Source organism: Protopterus annectens, chromosome 3.part0 (assembly GCF_019279795.1).
Source record: "Protopterus annectens isolate FY-2018-M chromosome 3.part0, PAN1.0, whole genome shotgun sequence".
NCBI lineage: Eukaryota > Metazoa > Chordata > Ceratodontiformes > Protopteridae > Protopterus > Protopterus annectens.
Window position 1 is genome coordinate 1,519,928,136 of NC_056731.1, and position 24,123 is coordinate 1,519,952,258.

At 39.4% G+C, this 24,123-nt stretch overlaps 1 protein-coding gene across 1 annotated transcript in view; it reads right to left on the minus strand.

The window, feature by feature from the left end:
- The window catches only part of LOC122797103 (kinesin-like protein KIF20A), a 220,387-nt gene that overhangs the window by 83,352 nt on the left and 112,912 nt on the right, over positions 1-24,123 (minus strand). Inside the window, exon 3 of the mRNA XM_044065901.1 lies at positions 17,994-18,107. Coding sequence (XP_043921836.1) covers positions 17,994-18,107 — 114 coding nt within the window. The remainder of the gene's footprint in view (positions 1-17,993; positions 18,108-24,123) is intronic.

Below are 24,123 nucleotides of genomic sequence, written 5' to 3' on the forward strand. Positions count from 1 at the left end.
AGCACACACACAGTCAGAGAGAGAGACACACACACAGTCAGAGAGAGAGACACACACACAGTCAGAGAGAGAGACACACACACAGTCAGAGAGAGAGAGACACACACACAGTCAGAGAGAGAGAGACACACACAGTCAGAGAGAGACACTCACAGAGAGAGAACTGCAGCATATTTAATGCAAATGCACACTAGTCATGTGAAGGCAAACTATAAGCTAAGCAAACAGTATGACAGTAACTTGCAGATCGAACATATTAAATACATTCCATAAAACTGGGGACAGTTTTAAAGGCATTTCTTATAAACATCCCAGTTTTTCATTCATATGCACACTAGCCATTAATGCTAGACTTACTGAGCACTAGTTATTTCATTAACACAGCTAGCCACAATCCTCCGAAGAAAACATACATTACAATTTATTTTGCATGAATGTGCACTAGCCAGCCCTCAATACCAGACTTTAAATTGAGCAATGAAATAGATAGATTCCCATAGTACCTCCAAAAAATCAATTTCACACAAATGCACACTAGCCAGTCTAGTTCATGCCAACCTGCCCCCCCCCCCCCCCAGAAAAAACATAAATATTCAGACTTGCTCAGACAAATGCACCTTAAGGGTGGAATTTAAACTGACCAAGTGAAAAGGACAAGTCACATTCATCCATACACACATGGCCACCACCACCCCTTCCGCAAGTAAGAGTAAAAACAACATTCCAATTTCTTAACACAAAATATTCACCTACCAGCTTTAACAAAAGAGCAAATGAAAGGGCAACTTACCTTAACCCCCAGGCCAGCTAGCTATCCCCCACCAAAACAAAAAGAAAGCAGAAGAGCACAATGGAGAAAAAAATATATCCAGTTTCAAAATATTTAAACGAATGCAAACATACACACATCACGCATATATGCTTACTTTCAGTCCAGTAGTCCACAAAGCCCTGTCCGATTCACTTGCTGTGATCAAGTCTGTTCTCTGGGCTAAGAAAAGAAAAACACAGTTTTCCTACTGCAAAACTCTACAGCATTGTACTATGGTAAAACCAGAAGGCTGCTGTTAATTTTAAAAATAACCACAGGTCTCTCTGGTCTTGTCCATAGTTCATTCCAAATCTGAGGAAGAACAAAGAATTTACTTCAGAGCTAGATCATGGTAAAATGGGCCCTAGGCAGAGTAGTGGATTGGACGCAGACACAGATTTAAATTCCACATGAAACGCAGAACAGAAGCGTGCAACAGGTTGCTTGTATTCACTCATACAGATCTGGTTTTAGTTTAAGCTTTTCACATTTAAAATGTGAACAGCTTTAAAAGGAAAAGTTGCACCCCATTACGGTTTGTATCTAGGGTGTACCACACCCTCTGCTCCCGCATTAGTATGCCTCTACTTCTGCCTTATCCTTTTCCTGCAACACTTGCCAAGAGCATCAGGTTGAGCAATGAAGATCTGTGAAAAGAAAAGGAGTTAGAGGTCCCTTAACATGTGCAGAAGGGTCTGGCTAGAAAGAGGAATATAAACCCTGCACGGATTCTGGAATACAATTAGTTAGGCAAGATGTTGGTCAATTAATTTGTAGGATAGTAAAAATATTTGACCGGTGATCTATCATTAGATTGAAGTAGAGTATTATATCTTGGCTTAAAGTTATTTATGAGCCTCTCAAATTTTGTTAGTCATTGCTTTATTCCATTTCATATGTTCTAGATCAGCATTTAATATTCTTTAACCTCTGAATCATCTTTATCATGTTCAAACAGGACCTTCACAGATAAATGCTTCTATTCTTGTGTAGGGTTGCCACCTTTTCAAATGCCGAAAGTGGGACACTTGGTACAAACGTCAGATTTTGCAGGGCAAAACATACCCACGGCCAGTACAAAGGAGAGAACTTCACTTTTTTTGCCCAAATAAAAGCTGCTTATTGTAGCATTTTAGTTGATTATTCTATTTCTTATAGCATTTAGGCGTTTCAGATACAGAATAACTGTTTTATGCAACTTTTACATAAAATATAGGAAATATGTTTGTCCTAAAATCTCAGGACATTTGCCTTTTTTTTATTTCTTTGCAGGACACAACTGTCCAAAGAGGACTGTCCTTCACAAAGTGGGACAGGTGGTAACCCTATTCTTGTGTGGTGCTCTTACAGTTTTTCTATCCCAGTTCCCTATATTCCCCTTTTCTGGGCGGGTGTGATCAATAAACTGCCTGTTTTATACTTTCTTTGCATTTCCTATATAAATTCAGAGTTTCAGACTGTGCTGATGAGATAGTGTAAAAACATTAAAACGGATCAGGCTTTATGTGCTGTGTTTATGTCCAAGAGTTTTTAATGATTTGCTGCTCCCTTTTCTATATTCTTCCAATAGTGATACATCTCAACATAGTTGCTTTAAAATTCTCTCCAATGACATTCCCTAATCTTTTATTCTACATTTTTGCAGTAAGACTATTTGCTATTAGTTTAACTGCCAAGTATTGAATTTTATTTGTTTCTTCATATTGATCTCTCTCAAGGCTCCCAATTACTGTGTACTTTTAGCAGCCTTAAGACTCTGGGTCTTGCATGCCTTGTACACTTTCTGTAGTTTCGCTTTTATCAACAATTAAATTATTCACCCTTCACTTTTAAGATAGGCTCATCTCACTTTCAATCCAATATATTTCTATGACACTAAACTGTTTTTCAGTATATTCAATTCATTCTCTTCTGTGTATTGTTTGCCTTGTCCATTTTTTTGGATGTGTACAGTTTCAAATACCTTTGAAGTTGCAGTAGTCATGTTGATTATCAGGATTTTTTTTTTTTTTGCAGGAATACTGCACCTATTAGATATTTTGATTTTTCAGATGCCAATATTTCTCAATGAATTCTGATAGTGCTACAAGAGAGGGAGTACAAAAAGTCAAATTATTTTCCAGATGGTCTTAATACTTATCTAGGTATTGTTTTGATCTAAATTTGCTGCATTAACATTCTTTTTACCTGTAGATTTTGGCATTTTTTTACATTAGTCTTACTAAATCAATTCAATAGATCAAGGTGTTACAGCTCAATGTCAGCAGCCTAAATATAAAAATATATATATATATATATATATATACACTCCCTTCAGGCCCTCCTCATACTGAAGAATACCCCTGTGCAGTTACTGAAACATGGTTTAGAGAGACAGAGTAGGCTGGCAATACAAGGTTTCAGTGCCTTCTTATACTCAGTGGTGCAGCGGTTAGCGTTCACCTCACAGCAAGAAGTTCTCCAGTTCGATCCTCGGCTGGGGTGCCTTCTATGTGGAGTCTGCATGTCCTCCCTGTGGTCACAGACACGCTGTAGGTGGATTGGACACTCTAAATTGGCCCTAGGTGTGAGTGTGTGCACCTTCTGTGGAAGGTGGGGTGCTGGGCTGGCAACTTGACACCATAAAAAACTCCACTGCCAGTCATGAGTGAAAAGGTGATACGCTGTGGTGACCCCTAACCAGGAAAAGCTGAACAATGAAGTACAGTCAAAGGCTAAATGCAGAGTTGTCTCAATATACATCAATAACAACCATACCTCCAGTGTGATCAAACAAGAAAGGTGCTGGAGTTCCTCCACGTGCAGATCACAGAAACTCCCATACCACATCCTAGCCAGCTATATAAAAAAAAAAAAAAAAAAGTCACCCTCCCATGTCCCAAGAAGCTCAATGCATACTTGGACTTACTGGAGACACATACCATCCAACCAAACACCCTACTCATGGGAGACCAATTACCCCTCTATAGGACTGGGATTCCTACAAGGACTCAAGTCTACAGGCACAGAGATCCCTGGACTTCATAAATATAAACAACCTTAACCAAACAGTGAATACACCCACTAGAGGCTCCATAATACTAGACTTCATGCTCAAAATATGGGAGAACACTGCACCCTTTCCAATGTTTCATCCTTCCTGGTGAGTTCAGACCATAAAGCAGTCTCTTGAAATCAAAATAAACTACAAAAATCTCATTTAAAACCAGTAACAGCTGGGAACTACTCCAAGGCAAGTTACCAGTTAAGTGATGGTTTGTCAAAATTTAATGCCCCTCCAAACCTCGAGAAAACATATCAGCCTATGCTGAACTGCTCACAGAAATTCTGTACAACCATGTCAATGGCTGCAAAGAGACTGCTGTACCTACCAGAAGTAATCCCAAAACTAAATCTTCCTGGTGGCATCCAGATTAGAGAGGATATATAAAAAAAAAATAAAAAAAAGGCAAGTCAGGAAGGACAATTCCCATAAAGGTAAAAACTCTCTCGTGAAAGTAAACAGGCAACTAAGAGGGCTAATTGGGTCAAGCAAAGCCAACGTTGAGGTAAAGATATCCTCCCAGGTGAAAGATAACCATAAGGCCTTCTACAGCTGTCAGAAACGTCTAGGGCAGCACACAGCAATGTGCTGAACTGGTGGAGTAATGGTGCCACGTTAGACGAGCCTGGCGATATAGCATACCTGTTAATGGACAGGTTCAGTTCCAACATTACTCTCCTCTCATCCCCAACAATACCCTCAAACATAACCCCTCCAGCTTTAAATAGGGAGCATTCCAGCTATAAATAGGGAGCATGTACTGGCTGCACCCACTAAAGCTAAGAAACACTGCCTCACTTGAGCCTCAGTACCATCCCAGGATGCCTGCAAACAGTATAAAATAGGACTCATCAGGACCCCTGGAGTCATTTAACTATACTCTTAAAACAGGATTTGTGCCACATGAAGAGGACTGCAACAGTCACCCCCGTCCTTTATAAGGGAGAACATTCAACAGATCTTGGAAACTACAGACCCATTAGTCTGACCAGTCATATTTGTAAAGTCATGGAAATAATCAACAAGGATATAGGAGGCCTTCAGACACTGGATCGATCCCAGTCTGGCTTTGTCAAGGGAAGGTCATGCTTACTGAATCTGGTGGACTTCTTTGAAAACATCACCAAGGCAATGGAAGAGGGGAAAATGTGCAATACTACTTACCTAGATCTGGCTAAGGTATTTAATAGAATACCCCACTGTTAGAAAAATATGTATTAATGTATATGTTTAGTGCTTATTAGAAGCTGAAAGGGTCAACACATTTCATTCTATTTTATGTACAGCTTAATTCTGTATGAAATTATAAGATACTTGTTCAAACTGCAGTATGCCTTCTGAAATTGCAAGATGCTCTCTGACCTAGTATTTGCTAGCACAGCAAAATTCATGTTTATGCCTTTTGGAAATGTACTGAGAAGCAGGTGATTATCTGCTAGGTCAGGAAAATGAATGAATAGTGAACGAATAGAACAATACTGTTTTCTATAATGTGATTGACTATGAACAATTAGCCCTGTACATGTTATGAGAACATGCATAGCTGCAGAAAAGAAGAGATACATCAAACAAAGACTGCTTGAAGAAATGAACTGTAATCTGTACTTGCTTTGTGCTTGAATTAGCCATAGTACCTTGAATGGTAACATTGCATAGTGAGAAGTTGTATCAGACCGGTGGTCAAGGCCACGTTGTTTTTCTTAGGAAGTTTTTTGTAAACTTGACATGCCAGCAGAAAATCATGGACAAACAGCTGCTGTGAAATAATATTGAAAGAACTTGTGATTTATTACGTCAGCTTAGTAGGCAATACCTTGTAAGAAATGTATAAAAATAGTTTCACTTCCTGATTCTAGTTAGACAAACTCTGTATTAGCACGTTTTTGTCTCCTTGCTGCAAGATTAAAGTGCCTTAACCTGAACCTGCTGTGTGTTGATCATTTTGAAGTTAAATTTCCATTGACAGATTGGTCCGCCGGACCGGAAACTCTCACTTCGCCTCAGGTCAGATGGGCCAGGTGGCATGAAACCGTACGGGGAAGAAACAACATCGGTTCTTCTGCTTTGAAAGACTTCCGACTGAATTGTCGTTCAAAAGAGGACAGCCACTTTTCTGATCTGCGACTGCAGGACGAGTTACTGTACGAACCAGGAGTGGGTCAATCACGGAGGCTCAGGTAAGGTGAAATTTACCTTTTTTCTGTTTTAGATCAGGGACTTGATTGGAAATATCTGTCAGGACATTTGTTTTGTACAAGTCAGGGACAGAAAGACTGCAGTCTTGTCATAGATCAGAGAAACAGAATAGGTAAGACAGTTATTCTAGATAAACTGTGAAACAGAAAATCTTGGTACCACGTGAGAATAAGAAGGGTTATGTAACATTTTTTAACAATCAAAACAATATGGGTAATAAGTGCACAAAAAGTTCCCAAGAACCACCGCTAACCGAAGATGCAAAATATATGCAATTACAGTGTGCCGACAATGTTAGATACTATACAAAATGGGTTAATAAATATGAATTTAATGGCAAATTAGAAAAAATCCTCGCTTATTAAACTTGTCAAACAGCTTAAAGCTGATGCAAAAGGTCAGGTAAAGAAGCAACGTCAATTGGGTGTTCCTCAGGCACACAGGTGGATTGAGGAAGCAAACCGTAGGGAGCAAAAAAGTAATAATTCAAAAGCTATGTTTCTAGATAAAGAAGACAATAATTTGGTAATAGCATCAGCCTCTCCACTCCCTCCACTTCCTGCACCAGAATATGAAGCGAGTGGACAAGCTGGTCCACCTCCGCTATACCCAGCTGTTACCGCAAAGCCAAGACCGTATGTTAGAGATGCCATCGAGACTAGGTCTCGAACACGTAACTAAGAGGAGATAGAGTTATATGAAATAAAAATTCACGAGCTATGAGTGAAGAGATGTCCACTCATAGAAGTACCAAATCCTCCGGCAGGACAGGACCTGACTCTCCTAGTATATAGACCGTGGACACCGGAAGACATCCAGAAAGCCACAGAGGGAATTCCCCATCCAAAAGTTAATTTTAGAAAATTCTTAGAATACTTACAGGGCATGAGGTTAAGTAATCATTTAAATTGTGAAGTAGAAACAGTAGTCAGACAGATTGTAGGTCCAGATTGGCACATGATCAGTGGCAACTGGAATTCCCATGACGCAGAACATAAGCCACACCCACATAGCAACGCAGAACTGGATAACAGAGTGAAAGGTCTAGCAGACAATCTCTGGGAAGTGGAAGCCTAGGGCAGACTGGACTTGCATTAATCAATGCATTCAACAGGAAGGTGAAACTGTTGACAGATATTGTGCTAGATTATTAGAGTATTTTAATAACCATTGTGGAACGCAGGTACCTGAAGATCAAACATATGATTCCCCATATGAGCAGCAATTAAAGAATGCATGTTTGAAAGGCAGTAGTTTGCCTATAAGCAGCTTTATTACAAAGCACATGGTAGACCATCGTACAAGTAGATTACAGTCACTACTTGAATATGCTAGGCATGCTGAAAGGCATTTTAACAGTAAGAAAAAGAAAGCTCAAGTATTTGCTGTAGAAGACTGAGCAGAAGTTTATGTAGTACAGTCCGGAAAAAAGGGCAAGAAAAATGCCCAGGGAAACAAACAATCTGAAAAACGGTCAGAAGAGTTTGAAGAGAGAAAGAAAAGGGGTGAGTGTTTTAAGTGCGGAAAGAAAGGACATTTAGCAAGAGAACATTTAGCAAGAGATTGCAAGCAAAACAAGAAGGTAGCCATGGAAGATAAGGAGGGTGAGTACTGACTATATGATGGTCAAGAATCACTAGAAGGGAATAACCAAGAAAAGACAAATACAAATGTGATAGAGGGAATAAAGAATGTGATAGAAGAAATAGAGGAAGTACAAGAAATCACCAATGGTGAAGAAAGTGAAATTGTGGACTTAACATTATTGAGCCTAGAGCTCTATTTAGCACACACAAAACCGGAAGTTACACTTCTGGTAGAGGGGAGAGAAAAGTTAAATTCCTGTGTGACTATTGACTTCACGAACCCAGATACATCCTTCCAAACTACCAGAAAATTCAGAATCACTTGATTACATATTAGTGAAAGCAGCTAATGGACAGCTGTATCAGGAGCCATTCTCCCATAACACAGCAATAACTGACTCTTTCAGGGATGACCCAGAAAAGCAAAATTGTTGTTTCTGCAAAATGCCCAGTGAACCTTTTGGGCAGAGATCTTATGCAGATATTTGGCATAGCAGTAGTACCGCCTATGCAGGGTATGGAAGCACAGTGACAAATGGATACTTTTGTGGTGCGACCGGAGGGTGAAACATTTTATTGGTACAGCCAGGACTTGGTTACGACTGGTCCAGGGGCAGTAACCGAAGTACTGATGAACGTAGCCATCAGTAAGTCCCCCTTCCCTTGACACTGATAAACAGCATTTGTTGCACTGTACTCTATTATTGTAGCACACCAGGACTTGATAAGGAATATGAGCAAGAACTGTTTAAAAACCATGCAAACAAATTAGTATTACGTAATCTGTACTGGGACACAGAAGGGAACAGTGTAGTTAGCTGTTCATTGCCCCAGGAATTCTTTGCACTTTATAAATCTAATCGATTACCACGTTAGTTTAACTAAAGACAAGAATGCGAAATGGGCAGATCTTGGAGAAAAGTCACAAAGTGGGAAAAACAGAATTGTCAAAACAGTGAGTAAAAAAGCAGAAGATAAATTGGATAATGCAGACACACCCAGCTGTACACTTGCAGTCTAGCGAGGACAGCTGATTAGCACTTTTACTAGAAGAGGAAGAAAAAGCTTTATAGAGCATACCAGAAACTCTGGTCAACAGGGAAATCAGATGTAGGACTAATTTGTACAGCAGGACCAGTTACTATTACGCCAAAATCAGCATTTAGACCACAGAAGAGACGGTACCCCTTAAAAAAAGATGCAGAGATAGAAATCAAACCTATAATAGCAGCTTTACTTAAGGAAGGAGTACTGGTAGAATCTCCCGATTCACCATGTAACACACCCTTATTTCCGGTTAGGAAAGCAAACAGAGAATGGCGTATGGTCCAAGACTTACAAGCTGTAAATGACGCGGTAATACCTAGAGCACCTACGGTGCCAGATCCACACACCCTATTCAATGATTTGAAGCCTCAACAGAAGTATTTTTCTGTGGTAGATATTAGCAATGCGTTCTTTTCGATACCGATACACCCTGACAGCCAACATTGGTTTGCATTTACATTTCAGGGGAAAAGGTATACATACACGTGACTACCACAGGGGTATTGTGAAAGCTCAACAATATTTGCACAGGAGATGGCAAGCAACTTGGCAGGATTTAGCCCACCAAGAGGCAGCCAAATTTTACTTTATGTAGACGACATCCTGCTGGCAGCCCCCACCCAGCAAGAATGCAGAGAAGATACAATAACATTACTACAATTTCTAGCCACTCAAGGACATAAAGTAAACAAAAACAAATTGCAGCTTTGGAGAAAGCAGGTTAAATACCTGGGATATGTAATATCCTTAAGGCAGAACATTAGATGAAGATAGAAAAATAGCAATTTTACAAGCACCCAAACAGACTACCAAGAAGGAAATGATGTCCTTCCTGGGCACGACTAATTTCTGTCGGAGTTGGATTCCAAACTATGCCTTTGAGTCTTCTCCATTGACCAACTTAATATACAAGAAGCCTATAGCAGCACAAGATTTATTGCAATGGACACCAGAAGCAGAATCAGCTTTCTGCAAACTGAAACAACTGATAGCATCCTCATTAGTTTTAGGATTACCGAATTATCATAAATGTTTTTTCCAAACTGTAGATTGTATGCAAGGTTACATTACATCAGTGTTAACACAGCAACATGGGGATAAGCAATGCCCCATAGCTTACTATTCATCACAGTTGGACCCAGTGGCACGATCCCTGCTCCACTGTGTACAAGCAGTAGTTGCAGCTGCAATGGCAGTACAGGCTTCGGCCTCAGTAGTGTTGTTCCACCCTCTCACATTGAGAGTGCCTCATGCAGTCGCAATTATTTTACTGCAAGAAAAAGTAGCATATCTTTCTCCTGCTAGACATCTTTCCTGTATGACTATACTCTTGAGCCAACCTCATATGGCAATTGAACGATGTACAACTTTAAACCAGTCTACCTTGCTCCCGACCCCTGCGGATGGCACACCACACAGTTGCCTGCAGGAGATTGAGCAAAAGACACTGCCTAGAAAAGATCTAACGGATGTTCCCTTGGATGATGCCGAGGTGACATATTACATGGACGGCTCATGCAGAAGGGGTCCTACAGGACAGAATCTAGTGGGGTATGCAGTAGTTTCTGATACTGAGATTTTAGAAGCAAAGTCTTTACCACACAACTTATCTGCACAAGCAGCAGAATTGATTGCTTTGACAAGGGCATGTACCTTGGCAAAGGGTAAATGTGTGAACATTTTTACTGACAGCCAGTACGCTTTTTCTACTGTACATGTTTTTGCACAACAGTGGAAAAATAGAGGAATGATAACATCTACTGGTAAACCGATTAATCATGCGCAGTTTATTTTAGATTTGTTAAAATCTATTCAGTTACCTCAGAAAGTAGCTATTTGTAAATGTGTAGCTCATACCAGGCAACAGGATAGGATTTCAAAAGGTAATGCGAGAGCTTATACAGCTGCAAAGCAGGCAGCTTCAGCTTCAGAAGTATTTCTTTTGAGTGAGGAATTACAACCTTCTGAGATTTTAGATTTAGAAATGTTAAAAACAATGCAGACACATACTACAAATGTAGAAAAACAAAAATGGATAAAACGAGGAGCAATTCTTGAGAAAGGGCTGTACATCTCCCAAGAAGGAAAACCAATTTTGCCATCTAACTTGTTTAGATATGCAGCTTTGTTGAGCCATAGGCAGTGCCATGTCTCAACAGGGGGGATGGTACAGTTAGTTAACAGAGTTGTTCACTGCATATGGATTTACAAATTACACAAAAAATTTTTGTGCAGCATGCCATGTTTGCAACAGGCATCATGCACAAGGGGCACTGAAGCCTAAGCAAGGGAGTTTTCCAATACCACCATACCCATTCCATACTATCTGTATGGATTTCATAGAACTAAACAAATGTGAAAATAAGAAATATTATCTTGTCATTATAGATATGTTTTCCAAATGGGTGGAAGCTTTTCTGACCAAAAATCCAGATGCAGCTACTGTTGCAAAAGTGCTTGTTAAAGAAATTATTCCTAGATTTGGCATACCGGAAAAGATCTACAGTGACAATGGCACACTTTGTAAATCAAACCATACAACAGTTGAGCCGATATTTCGGAATTTCCTTAAAGAACCATTGTGCATACCACCCCCAATCTGCAGGATTAGTAGAGAGGCATAATGGGGATTTGAAAAACAAACTTAGGAAATTGATTAGTGAGACACAGAAGAACTGGGTGCACTGCCGGCCTCTGGCACTGCTGAGCATGAGAACTGTTCCAAATGCAAAGGGGTTAACTCCTTTTGAAATACTGTTTGGGAGGGCATATTATATACTTCAGTGGAAACCTCATGCCTGGAGACCAGGAGGCTTGACAGTTCACTTGCAGAATATATGAGATGACTTAAGTAATAAACAACTTTTGCAGTTAAATTCTGTTTCAGATAAAGAACAAACCAGACCATCGGAAGCAGCAGTAGTCCCAGGCATGTGGGTCTGGGTGAAGGTTATCAAGAAAAGAAATTGGATCACACCGAAGTGGGAAGGGCCGTACCAAGTGCTACAGTCAACACCCACTGCAGTCAAGATCGCAGATCGAGCGTCCTGGATTCATCTGACACACTGTAAATTAGTTAAAAACTTTTGAACTGGAAAAAAACTTGTTACACAAGAACAAAATGACCAGATACGGAGCAAATAGAAATGCTGAATAACCTCAGAAGTATTGCATTATCATTCTGTTGGCCATACTGATAACATTAATCTTTTTGTTGTGGCCTTTTCATTTTCCAGCCACATGAGCTGAACTGAATAAACGTGAATCATTCATAGACTGGCATCCGAACTAACACTTATCAAGCAATTAAATATGTGTATGCTGAAACTTTTAATGTTTCGAATTGCTGGATCTGCACAGCTATACCAACAGCATACGGGGGATTATTAATGACTGCTGTCTCCCTAGTGGTCAATGAGACCTGAGAAAATTTGCTTTTTGATACTACGACTGTAAAATCACAAGACAAAATAGCATTATACCTGCCTGTTACACAAAGGGAATTGTATGTTTTTGCAAAAATGATACTGTTCAGGTAGGTTGGAGTAACTGTAATGTGACTGTTCCTTACAAATGTTATACCAAAGCCAATAATGCAGGTTATATCTGTGATGCAAACTATGACTCATATCTTGAGTCGATCCATAAGACTATTGATGAGATGCAACGTAATCCTGCTCTTTTAAAACAACTATTATTGATAAGAAAATGTTTCATGCAGGGCAAGTGTATATTAATACTAAAGTAGAGAATTGTTATTTTGTTTGTGGGAAAAAGGCATACAAATGGTTACCTGAAAACTGTTGTTTTTTGGGTTACCTGGTTCCGGCCATACGACACACTGCAGTCTTGCCTCAAGGAAAAATTCGAAATGTCAGAGAGATCACCAAGAAAACCAGAAATCCAATCAGAAGGCCTGAAAATTCAGTGGGACGAATTCCGTGAAAAACAAAGATAAACTGACACACATGGACTTGAGTGATACTATTATATCGTGGGCAGGTATAGCCCCTGCATATGGCGCAGTGAAATCGATTTGGGAGCCGAGAAAACAGTCCAAACCTTCTTGAAGTAATGAGTAATGCAACTTTTTCTGCTCTCGAATTAATGACTGATGAACTGAACGCTATGAGAACTGTGGTGCTTCAAAACCGCATGGCTCTTTACTTCACCCTAGCGGCAAAAGGTGGTACATGCGCTTTAATAAAAGAGGAGTGCTGTTCGTATATTCCTGACGACCAGCATGAGATAAACGACCATCTTGAGGTGATTCAGCAAGGGTCGGCCATGACCAAACCAGGCCCAAACCCACTGATGGACTTTTTCCAGAATTTGTTTGGGGGGTGGCGTAGCATCCTAATGAACGTCCTGATTGCCATTTGTGTGGGATTACTCCTATTAGGAGTGTGTGTTTGTTGTGGTATTCCCTGCATGAAAAGATTGATCAAAGATTTTATAGACATGTCAGTTTCTGAGACTTTATATCAAAGTACTGAAATTGAAGAACTGTTGAAGAGTGAAACACTTTCATAAGTTTAAACTGAATGACTCTCAACTGCAAATTCTGAACAGAAAGAGGTTAGGAGAAGCAGCAATTGTTTATGCTTTTGAAAATAGAATAAAAAGTATTAACAGGGGGAAATGTTAGAAAAATATGTATTAATGTATATGTTTAGTGCTTATTAGAAGCCGAAAGGGTTAACACATTTCATTCTATTTTATGTACAGCTTAATTCTGTATGAAATTATAAGATGCTTTTTCACAAGATGCTCTCTGACTAGTATTTGCTAGCACAGCAAAATTCATGTTTATGCCTTTTGGAAATGTACTGAGAAGCAGGTGATTATCTGCTAGGTCAGGAAAATGAATGAATAGTGAATGAATAGAACAATACTGTTTTCTATAATGTGATTGAATATGAACAATCAGCCCTGTTCGTGTTATGAGAACATGCACAGCTGCGGAAAAGAACAGATGCATCAAACAAAGACTGCTTGAAGAAATGAACTGTAATCTGTACTTGCTTTGTGCTCGAATTAGCCATAGTACCTTGAATGGTAACACTGCATAGTGAGAAGTTGTATCAGACTGGTGGTCATCAAGGCCACGTTGTTTTTCTTAGAAAGTTTTTTGTAAACTTGATATGCCAGCAGAAAATCATGGACAAACAGCTGCTGTGAAATATTGAAAGAACTTGTGATTTATTATGTCAGCTTAGTAGGCAATACCTTGTAAGAAATGTATAAAAATAGTTTCACTTCGTGATTATAGTTAGACAAACTCTGTATTAGCACGTTTTTGTCTCCTTGCTGCAAGATTAAAGTGCCTTAACCTGAACCTGCCGTGTGTTGATCATTTTGAAGTTATTTTTCCTTTGACACCCACTCCGGCATTGTTAACTTAGAGCTAGGTATAAACTCCTTTATAATATGCTGGATAGCTAGCTTGCTGACAGGACCCAGAAGGCTAGACTTGGACAGGTCACCTCCACAAAAAGGCCAGTCACCAATATAGTGCCCCAGGGCTCTGTGCTAGGCTCACTCCTCTAACATCTACTTCTCGGGTGCCAAAGCCAATGTCAAAAGCCTCGGGCTAACCACATGTGCACATGACTGCAAAATTAGGATAAATCATTGAATCTCCCCCCCCCCCCCAAGATGAGAATACCTTTCAGGAAGGTCTAATACAAACACTTGGTGCAAAAGCCATGACTTAAAAAATTCAGTACCAAGAAATGCATTATAGTACATTTTGGGATGTCTTCCACCCAGGTACCAGTTATTTAAATCGATAGTCTAGAATGTCGAATACTGCATGTTCGAACAGGGAAGTTGGAAAAACAGAAATGTCGAAGCCGCGGAAAGTCGAATTCTTTCCCAGGGAAAGAATTTGGTTGGCTGTTTCCACGGCTTCAACATTTTCTGTACTGTGGTGCGAAAGTTACGAATTGGGTTAAGGTAAGTGTCGTAAGTGTGACAGACATTGGGGTTAGGGTGCGGGTAAGGCAAGTGTGCAAATGTGACTGACACTAGGGTTAGGGTTAAGGCTAGTGCATAGATAGTTGTGTATGTAAGGTGTAGTGTGGGTTTATTAGGTTTTTAGTGTGTCTGTGTTGTGTGCGTTTTTCGGAACAGCAAATTTATTCCCTGGGAAAAAATTCACTGTTCTGAGGTTTCACTGATGTCATATTTCAAACTTCCAAGTTCAAACATATGTTGTTCAAAATTTTGGAAGTTCTATTATATGACAGACCCCCGCCACCCTGGGGTAACTACATTATCAATAAAATGCCCTTAAAAGTTGCTTCACTAGTCAGGGGACTGGGAACTTGTGTAATTATAAACCTAACCTTTGACCAACTTGTGGCAAATTTGTTGTTGTGTCTTTCGGCTTTTCAATGTTAGGGGTCGCCACAGCGGAGGTCCGCTAATGATTGGTAGTTGATTTTTATGTGCAGAGTTACCAGCCCTGATGCACAACCTTCAACGAAGGTACACCCATTCATGTACGTCTCCACGCAGAAGACGCTCTAGCTGAGAATCGAACCGGACAGCGTCTTACTGTGAGGCGACAATGCTGGTAACTCGGCACGTAAAAATCAACTACCAATCATTAGCGGACCAGAATTCCGTGTGGCGACACCTAACTGGGAAAAGCCAAAAGACACAACAACTCCATGCATCTTACTTGGCCAATTAGCTTGTTTTATTTTTTAACTACTAAATTGCATCTCCATCTTTTAGAGATTTTTGTGTAGTTTCTTTTTGTAGACCCTAGCACCAGTAACAATACCAGGAATAATTTTTAATAAATCTTCAAATCCATGCACCCCTTTTTTGTTTCATACATCTATTTCCATGATATTTGTAAAGCTGATCTAATTCATTTGATCGAGTCATAACAGTCAAAAAAAAAAAAAAAAAAAAAAAAAAAAACAGTATGAGCAGAAAATTATACATGCTCCGGGACATAATCCTAGAATGTGTAAACTTAGCAACCATTTTTGCAGGGAGGCAAGCCACCTGCACCCCAACTAGCAAAAGACCCATTAACGAAATGAAAAGTTAATGTATATAGTACAAATAATATATCAGTAAAATCTTGTCAGTTCTTCTGAGAGAAGGTATTCACAGAGCCTCAAGTACACATTCAGTTCAATCAATCTTCCTCTTTCATTGCTAATTTGCTCTATCTGGATCCCCAGGACAAGACAGAGTGAGGAGTTGATCCCAATCATGCAGCCAGTTGCACAAACTATTTTTATGCCCATTTTAGATAACTGTATTGATCTAACAGTCCCTTCCAAAACCAGATAGGATATTGATGTAAAAATAAAGCATCTGGTGGACTGACTATATAAACAAACTCCAAAACAAGAGGAAGAAACTGTCTCATAGGGCTGAGCATCACATCATATCAATATTAAAACTTTACCAGAAAATGGAAAATAACTGAAGGTAAGTAAAATATCAAACAAATTAAAACTAACAGAAGCAAATGATAACAACTGAAAAATAACTTCTGTAAGGTCAAAAAACTAAAATCATTCTCAGTGCTGTTCTGGCTTAGCAAAATTTATAGTAAATTTCTCCCATGAAACTTCCATTGCCTCTCAAAATTAAGTCACTCCCTTCCCCTGCTATCTCCAAGGAACATGTTCTTAAAGTATTCTCAAAGACCAAGAACACTTCCTCTATTTGCCCAAACATGTCCGGTTGTCTAACACTGTTAACACGTGCTAGCCGATACCCTCTCCAAACGCGCAAGGCTTAGATTAAACAATGTCCATGAATTCTGGTGCATTACTGTAATAATTCCCCTCCATAAGCCCACCATGGACTCAAGAAGCTAGAGACCCATCAGCCTTATAAGTCTTGTAAAGCCATGGGGCACATTACAGATCTCATAAATCATGACGTTAAAAACCTGATTAAACCAGACATGCTGTAATTTGGCAGGTCCTGCTTGCTGAATTGTGCCAGCTTCTTTGAAGTTGCTCATGCTGTGAAATAGTGATTACACCATCCATACTGCCTACCTTGGTCTGGTGAAGGCATTTGATTCCATACGACATGATGAAATTGTTTGCAAGTTGACAGCCTCAAACATAAATCCCCATGTAGTAAGAGGGATAGGGAACTGGCTTAAGGACGGAATACACATCTGTCCAATGCCTCCACAGAAAGAAGATGATTGGTGACATCTCCCAGGGATTTGTGCCAAATGTCTTTTTGTTTGGCATCTATTTTATCAACTTCCAAACTGATATCAAAGGTGTGTGTGGTTAAATCCCCTTTGGGTAAATATACCCTCCAAAATTAAGTAAACTCCTGGTGCATAGATAAAGGGCTCAAACTAGACACTAAGAAATGCTGCATCATCCCTCTCAGGAAGCATAACCTTTGTATCTGTCTGCATTGAAATAGGAATCTGTGATCTAGGAGATGGTCAGAGGAGAAGGAGTTGTCAACTCATGTGTCTACCATGTGGCAAATTTAGCAAGAAATCCTACTTTTCATAACTAGCTGTCAAGGGATATCATCTAAAAATAAGGAAATCATTGCCCCTCTATATTCTGCCCTAGTCAGAGCAGTTGCTGAATATAACCCTTCAGCATGTATGTGGCTAACTTTAAAAAATGCAGAGGTTCCCAACTAAAAAGGATCTCTAGTCTCAAAAACCCTCACTACCAGAAAAGACTGGAGTCTATCTTACCAAGGGAAGCCCTGTGCCTAGCTTGCCATGTCTTTAAGATGCCCAATTATCAAGCTCCTTTTCCTCAAAGACCTAAACAGTCATCAATAAGTAAAACTAGATGGAAAAAGAGGTTCCTCACCCAGCACTCCACCTTGTTCTGGAATAACCCCCCCCCCCCACATGTCAAGCAATGAGATTCTCTATCACCCTTCAAATTTAGTTTGGAGTTGGAAGCATGCCCTTAAATTTGCACCAGGATTCACAGGCATCTTCCTTACAAAAGGTGGTAGATCTTGTGGGTTGGTATTAGAAAGGCATGCTTGGCCCCTGGTCTGACTTGCCACATATATCCTATGATCTCATGGGATGGGCAAAATTTACAGCATTTTGAGTTATTATTCAAAATTATACCATGTCTGCTCTAGTGCAGCAAAAATGTTACTCAATAACACAAGTAAAATTTTGAAAAAAGTTGATAGCCTCCTACAAGGAGCAAAAAAAGTTTTGACAAAAACAGCATTTCTAAAATGCAAGATATAAAGCCAAGTAATATGATCAAGCATTTCATATTCATTTCAGATATTTATTGCATTTGGGAACGTTTATACTAACCTGTGATTCATCATTCTCAAGCTCTGCCTTGGAAAATGGTCTCACTCTAAGATAAACCCTCAGCAGCTGTTTATTTCCACTGTCAGTATTTGGGCTACCAAGCGCCTGCTGATCCTAAAAAATAAATAAATAAATAAATAAATAAATAAAGATGAAGTCAGCAGTCTTTGGTCTGTATACACGGCATTTAACCAAAAAATCAGCATCTATGCTAGTAACTTGTGAATGTACATGAAAGAAAGAAAGAAAAAAATTCAGATAACTAATTCATAGCATCAAACAATTTTTTTAGCAGAGTCCCCTGCACCCCATTTAGAGTTTTCAAAATAACATGCAGTGATCAATTAAGATTTTTCAGTGCTTCTCTCCCTGTAGCTTCTTTGGGATCACCCAGCCCTTGATATTTAGTCCCTTCAAGGCCAGTCCCAAGGTCTACCTTCATATACAAAAGACAGAAGAGTGTATACATCTATATCATACATACACAAACGTGTTTGAGCGTACATGCTTGTGCAGGAAACATAGCTGAGGAATACAAGTTTGCAAGGGATAGCCATGTTTTGCAGTCAGCATTATAGCTGGACAACATGCAGAAGTGACAGACAGACTCAATTTCTATGCATTTCTAGCTTACTTCAACAGACTTTCACATTCACCTATTATGATAAAACAGTCCATCTATCACAAGTTGTAGAGCTGGCATTTCAATTCTGCCAGCTAATTCATCTTCTCCCTCCTGGTTAAGTATCTTGATATCCAATCTGGCTTGAAGACTACATTCGGCATCTGTGCTGGTATATTCTGACAAATTGTTTTGTTAAACAGTGAAGAAAAACCTGAGGTAGTGTTAAACATAAATCACAATGATGTTCCAAGAGATCATTCTTCTGACTGTGGATTTTGCCAAATGTCCCACGTCAAACTTGACATTTGCATAGCTAGGAGATGTATGGATTTCAGAAGTATTTTTAATGTTCTGCGAATCTTTCCAGCACAGCAGCTCTGCAAGGTCATGAGTAAATCCATACGTTTTAAACCTCCCAAAATTCCACTGTACCTTTGTCTGACATCGCATTTCAGTACAAATAAGATTAGTTTTGTAGCTTCTTACTAGGCCGTTGATCCTGGAGATTCTTTCTAAGCCTAGCCATACATTCCCATGAAGTTTCTTTCTTGTATAATTTAAATAGGAACAGAGCAGGCAGCATATTTACATATCCTTTTCTATAAGGGACACTGGTGTTACTCCAAAGATGAATTTGCATTCATCCAGATTACATTTGAATGGAGTAAGAAGCACTTTATGTGGAGAGGAAGAGGTTTGCAAAGGAGTGGAAATCACTGCTATACATATCTAACCCCCCTACATGTTCTATTTATGTTGCAGAAGAGAGATTAAGATTTCAAGCTACCATTGGACTTGTGGGTGTGCATCTGTTGAGGCTCTGTACAGCAGGCAGAGGTCAACCCTCAGCAATTTGTAGGATGCTAAGAATAGCAACAAAAGCTTTGAGATAATCAGTGCAGTCCTTATGATATATACCCTTTATTTTTGGTGTGAAAATGCTGTAGGTGTTCAAGCTGCGTCAAGAGTTTGGACAGGCACATATCAAAATAGGCATTATACTCAATGCTCAGTCTAACAAGTGCCCAATACAGTGTAACAATCACATCTCTGGACCTGCAAGTAATACCCTTACTAATAAGCTGCAAAATTAAGTTGGACTTTCTTACAATAGTGGACACATGGTGATCAAAGGACAGTTTGCCGACTACATAGGTTTCCAGGTCCCTCAACTACTAGTGGATTGATTTTTGTGGTTGTGCTGTCAATATATTTACAGAAGACATCAAAGGATACTATTATACATATTTTGGCAGGATTTGTCTCTTCCCCTTGAGAATTACAGTCCGTCATGAAACTTGACGAGTCATAAGCCAGACATGGCTTTGATTTCAAAAAAGTAAATAGCAAAAAGAGTGGTCCAAGTAGCCGCCTGCGGTATAATGCTGGTGACCTGTCTTTTGACAGAGATGGATCCACCCTCCTTAATTCCCTGGTTCTACTTGTGGCCAAATTTTCTATCCATAGAGTTACACAGGGTTCAACATTTAGCTGGATGAGTTTATTAACAAAGAGTGTGGAATGGTGTCAAATGCCATAGTGAGATCTAGATATGTGGTATGGACCTATTTTCCCCTCATCCATTGCTTAAGTAACATTCTTGAAGTCTGCCAGGAAGAGAAGGTAACATCTGCACTTGAAAAAAAAATATGCTGGTTTAGGTCAAGGTTTTGCAAGTTGCCAATCTCCTTGTTCCTTTCCATAGCCTTACAGATGAGGCTCAGTCTTATAGCTTTATAATTACTCGTCTCACTTGATACCCCAGCTTTATGTAGGATGAGGATTGTTGCAGTCTACATTTATCTAACTCATAGCCTGTTTGAAAGCAGATATTGAATTTCTGTAGACTGGTTCGACAGGTATAGTTTCAGGATAGCAAGTACGTACCCTAGTATGCTACCTGACCCCATAGAAGCAGACCTCTTGGCCTTGGAGAATGCCTGGAGGACTTGCTCTTGGAAGATTTGGGGCAGTAGTACAGATGTGGGTATCTGATCTGGGAATCATGGAGGGAGGGAAGAGGTGCAGGAGAAGTTTGAGCTAAATCTATCCACTAGTAGACTGGCTACATCCTCAGAATCTGAGGAGGTGGTATCATTTACTATTAGCACTATGCAGTGCTATGCATAAGGTGGCTTTATGGCTGTCTTTAGCCTGGGTGGCTATGTTTACCTCATATGTGGCTTTGTTTAAAATTGGGGACTGGAGTTCCCTTCCAGGTTTAACAGCAGTTTTGGCATGCTGGAATTCACATTTTTTAAACATGCAATGAGTTATTTCTCCTGTTGTAAAGTCAGTTTTATATTTGGTTTGCACCATCAGGGTTTATTTCTAAATTTAGTATTGTATTTACTTTGTGGGGGGGGGGGGGCAGATGTCTCTATGCAGCTATTAAGTTGGATATGGAGGCACTCCAGGTCATCCACCTGTCTAAGGAGTCTGGAGACAGCAGTGTTTACTGGATACAGACACACCCCCACCTTTACTGCCCTCATTTAGTGTAGTGAACCTGAATGCATAGTAAGCATTGAAGCCTTGGAGTGATTAGGTGCTCTATGGACTTGAGACACTGCATATATAATTGCATTTCATGGTATGGAATGCCTGTAGGGAGACACTGCATATATAATTGCATTTCAGGGTATGGAATGCCTGTAGGGAGAAGAGTCTTCTGTCAAGGCTCTAAGCATAAATCACCAAAACCTTTGTTTGCTGGATTCTGCTTTGTGTTGGATGGTTTTGGGGATTGCCTGGAAAATGCACTATGATGTGGACAAGGTTTTGGCCAATATACAAAAGCCTTGGGGAGAGAGGTGTAGTCCATCTCTGGCAAGGCAGTTTGGACAGTCAACCATCTCCTCCCATGCTGACATATATTGGACCCCTTTTGAATGACAGCAGAAGCAAAGACAATTGTTAAAATCCATAATATTTTGCTCTTTTTGTGGCATCATTCTATGTGATAGCAAAATGCGGCTCAAAGCTATGTCCATGACAAACTGATACATATTCTGAGACCTTTAATCAGGTCTTGCCATTTAGTCCAGGGGGGTACACCTCAAGTCATTTTCTTCCAAATATACTAGGACTGCCATATATGTACTTGTTTGTGCTAGAACATGAGGGCATATGTGATGTAGCGAATCCTAGCTCCTGAAAGGCAAAACACCACAACTCTCTCTTTGCACAGCATGAGTAGTGCATCACTGTTTCATTATGGAGTCACCTATGTCTAACATACTGGATGGTGTTAAGGTTTGCTGTATGGGCTTTTGAATTGAGACATTAGTGTCTTAGATGCAGGTTTATGACAGGAGTGTTTACAAGGTTGCTGAAAGTACTCCTATCTTGAGCTACATTTAGGAGGCCTTTGTGGTTTAGGTAGGTCTGTATTGGTTTAAATAGGTATACTGTGGTGCTGTCTGTTACTGACAAATTGTTCGCTAAATGTGGTAATCTTATGTGAGAGCTTTGATTCCACAGACTGTGTGCGACGCGCAGACTGCGTGTGTGAGAGACGCGCAAACTGCGTGTGACGCGCAGACACTGTTTGTATGCATGTGTGTGTGTGTGTGTGTGTGTGTGTGTGTGTGTGTGTGTGTCAGACACACACAGACACTACATTTCAGCAGTAGGAGGTTGTCAGTAAATATGAGACAGTTACTACATTGTCAAGATAAACATTTCAACACAGCTGGCTGCAGAGACAGTTGGAAAGTACGTCCATGGTTCAGATGCCAACTGCGTGGGCTGTAGTTTGAGTGGCACAGAAACCCATATTGCAATTCCTTCTCTAGCCAAAATAACCCATGCAGAACTATTTTACTACTCAGTGAAGGTAAACTGGGGAGAGATCATTTTCAGTAGAGACTTTGGGAGAAAAGCTATAAATTACAACATACAAGACATGTAAATATTGCACACATGAAGAAATTTACAAATGCCAAGGATTACAGTTGACACAGTAAAACAAAAAAGGGGCATTAACTTACAAAAGCAAAACATTTCATGACAAATGAAACACAGAAATACAAGAAATCCCAGTTAAATACAAATCTGATCCAGGGCTTAAGTCACAAGTATTGATCTGTAACCGGAGACTTAAACTTATTTCAAGTAAGAGGAAACTTGGAAATTTAAAGACAAAGAAAGTGATGTCAGTAAATGTACCACTACTAATACAATCCACTTGAATACAAACTTGCACAGATGTTCACTAAAGCAGTCACTCCTTGAGAAAACTTAATTTATTAAAACTCTAAAATAAACCACATTTTTAGTCTAACCCCAGTGGTTAGACTTCTTCAGAATAAAAGCCAAACAATGTCAGTTACAATTCAAACCACTTATTTAAAAACTTCCCCGCCAAAAATTTCAAGGGCTTAAGTGTCTCAAAGATAGACTACTGAAAAGCATAATATTTCATTCATAAAGTTAAACTGCTTTTGTTACCGACCTATGTTTAAAAAACACTTGTATATAAAATTGCAGCAACCCTATTTCCTTCTACTCACTTAAACAAAAACATTACACCAGATTGAAAACAAAAATGTTACGAGTACAATGATAAATTCATAGAATGCTATCTATAAAACACACGTCGTCTAGGATCCATCCCTTTATATATGTATGTTACGTTGTTCTCAAAATACATATTAGCATATATCAAAAATTGTGCCATACTAAAAGATTGACCGTAAATTGTACATTTACTAAATTAATGACCCAAACGCGCAAAGAATGAACATTGCATCCCACCCAATCTAATAACCCACCCATTACATTCACACTGTGACTATTATAACTGCACTGGATTCAAAATATACAAAAGATATTCAGAAATTACTTTCTCTTATGTTAGTGACGCAAGCATTTGTGCAGTAACACAGGGATGTATTCAACAAGAAAGTAAGGTCAATTTTAATTTAGCCTGTATTTTGAGGTTTTCCCTAGATTATGATAAGGAAAATTATAATGAAAAATTGGACCATATTGAATGATGACAGCACACTAGTGTGTAAATTGGGATCACCGCCAAAAATAGTGTGGAGAAAGGGATTAGGTTTTAAGGAATTATTGCAGAAAAAACAACAAGATAATCCCTTAACAGTCAATAGAGGCATGACACAATTTGGCAATTGTTCATTTTGTTACTTAATGTTATTGGGGGTTAATATTGAGGTTAATGGATTCAAATTGTGCACTAGAGGCAAATTTAATTGAATCTCAAAGGGAGTAGTGTACTTAGCCGTGTGTCAATGCTGTCCATCTTTTTATATTAGGGAAAACCGAGCGTAAACTAAAGGACAGAGTTTATGAGCATCAGAGGAGTATTAAGCTACAAAAAGAAGATAATGCCCTTGCTAGGCATATTCTTACTTTCCAACCCAAAATTCGATTCAAAGTAATAGACCAAGTTAAACAAACTGTGAGGGGGAGGTCCTTTTGGTTTATTGCTGGAGAAAATGGAGTTATGGCAAATCAAACTTAATGCATACACAAACC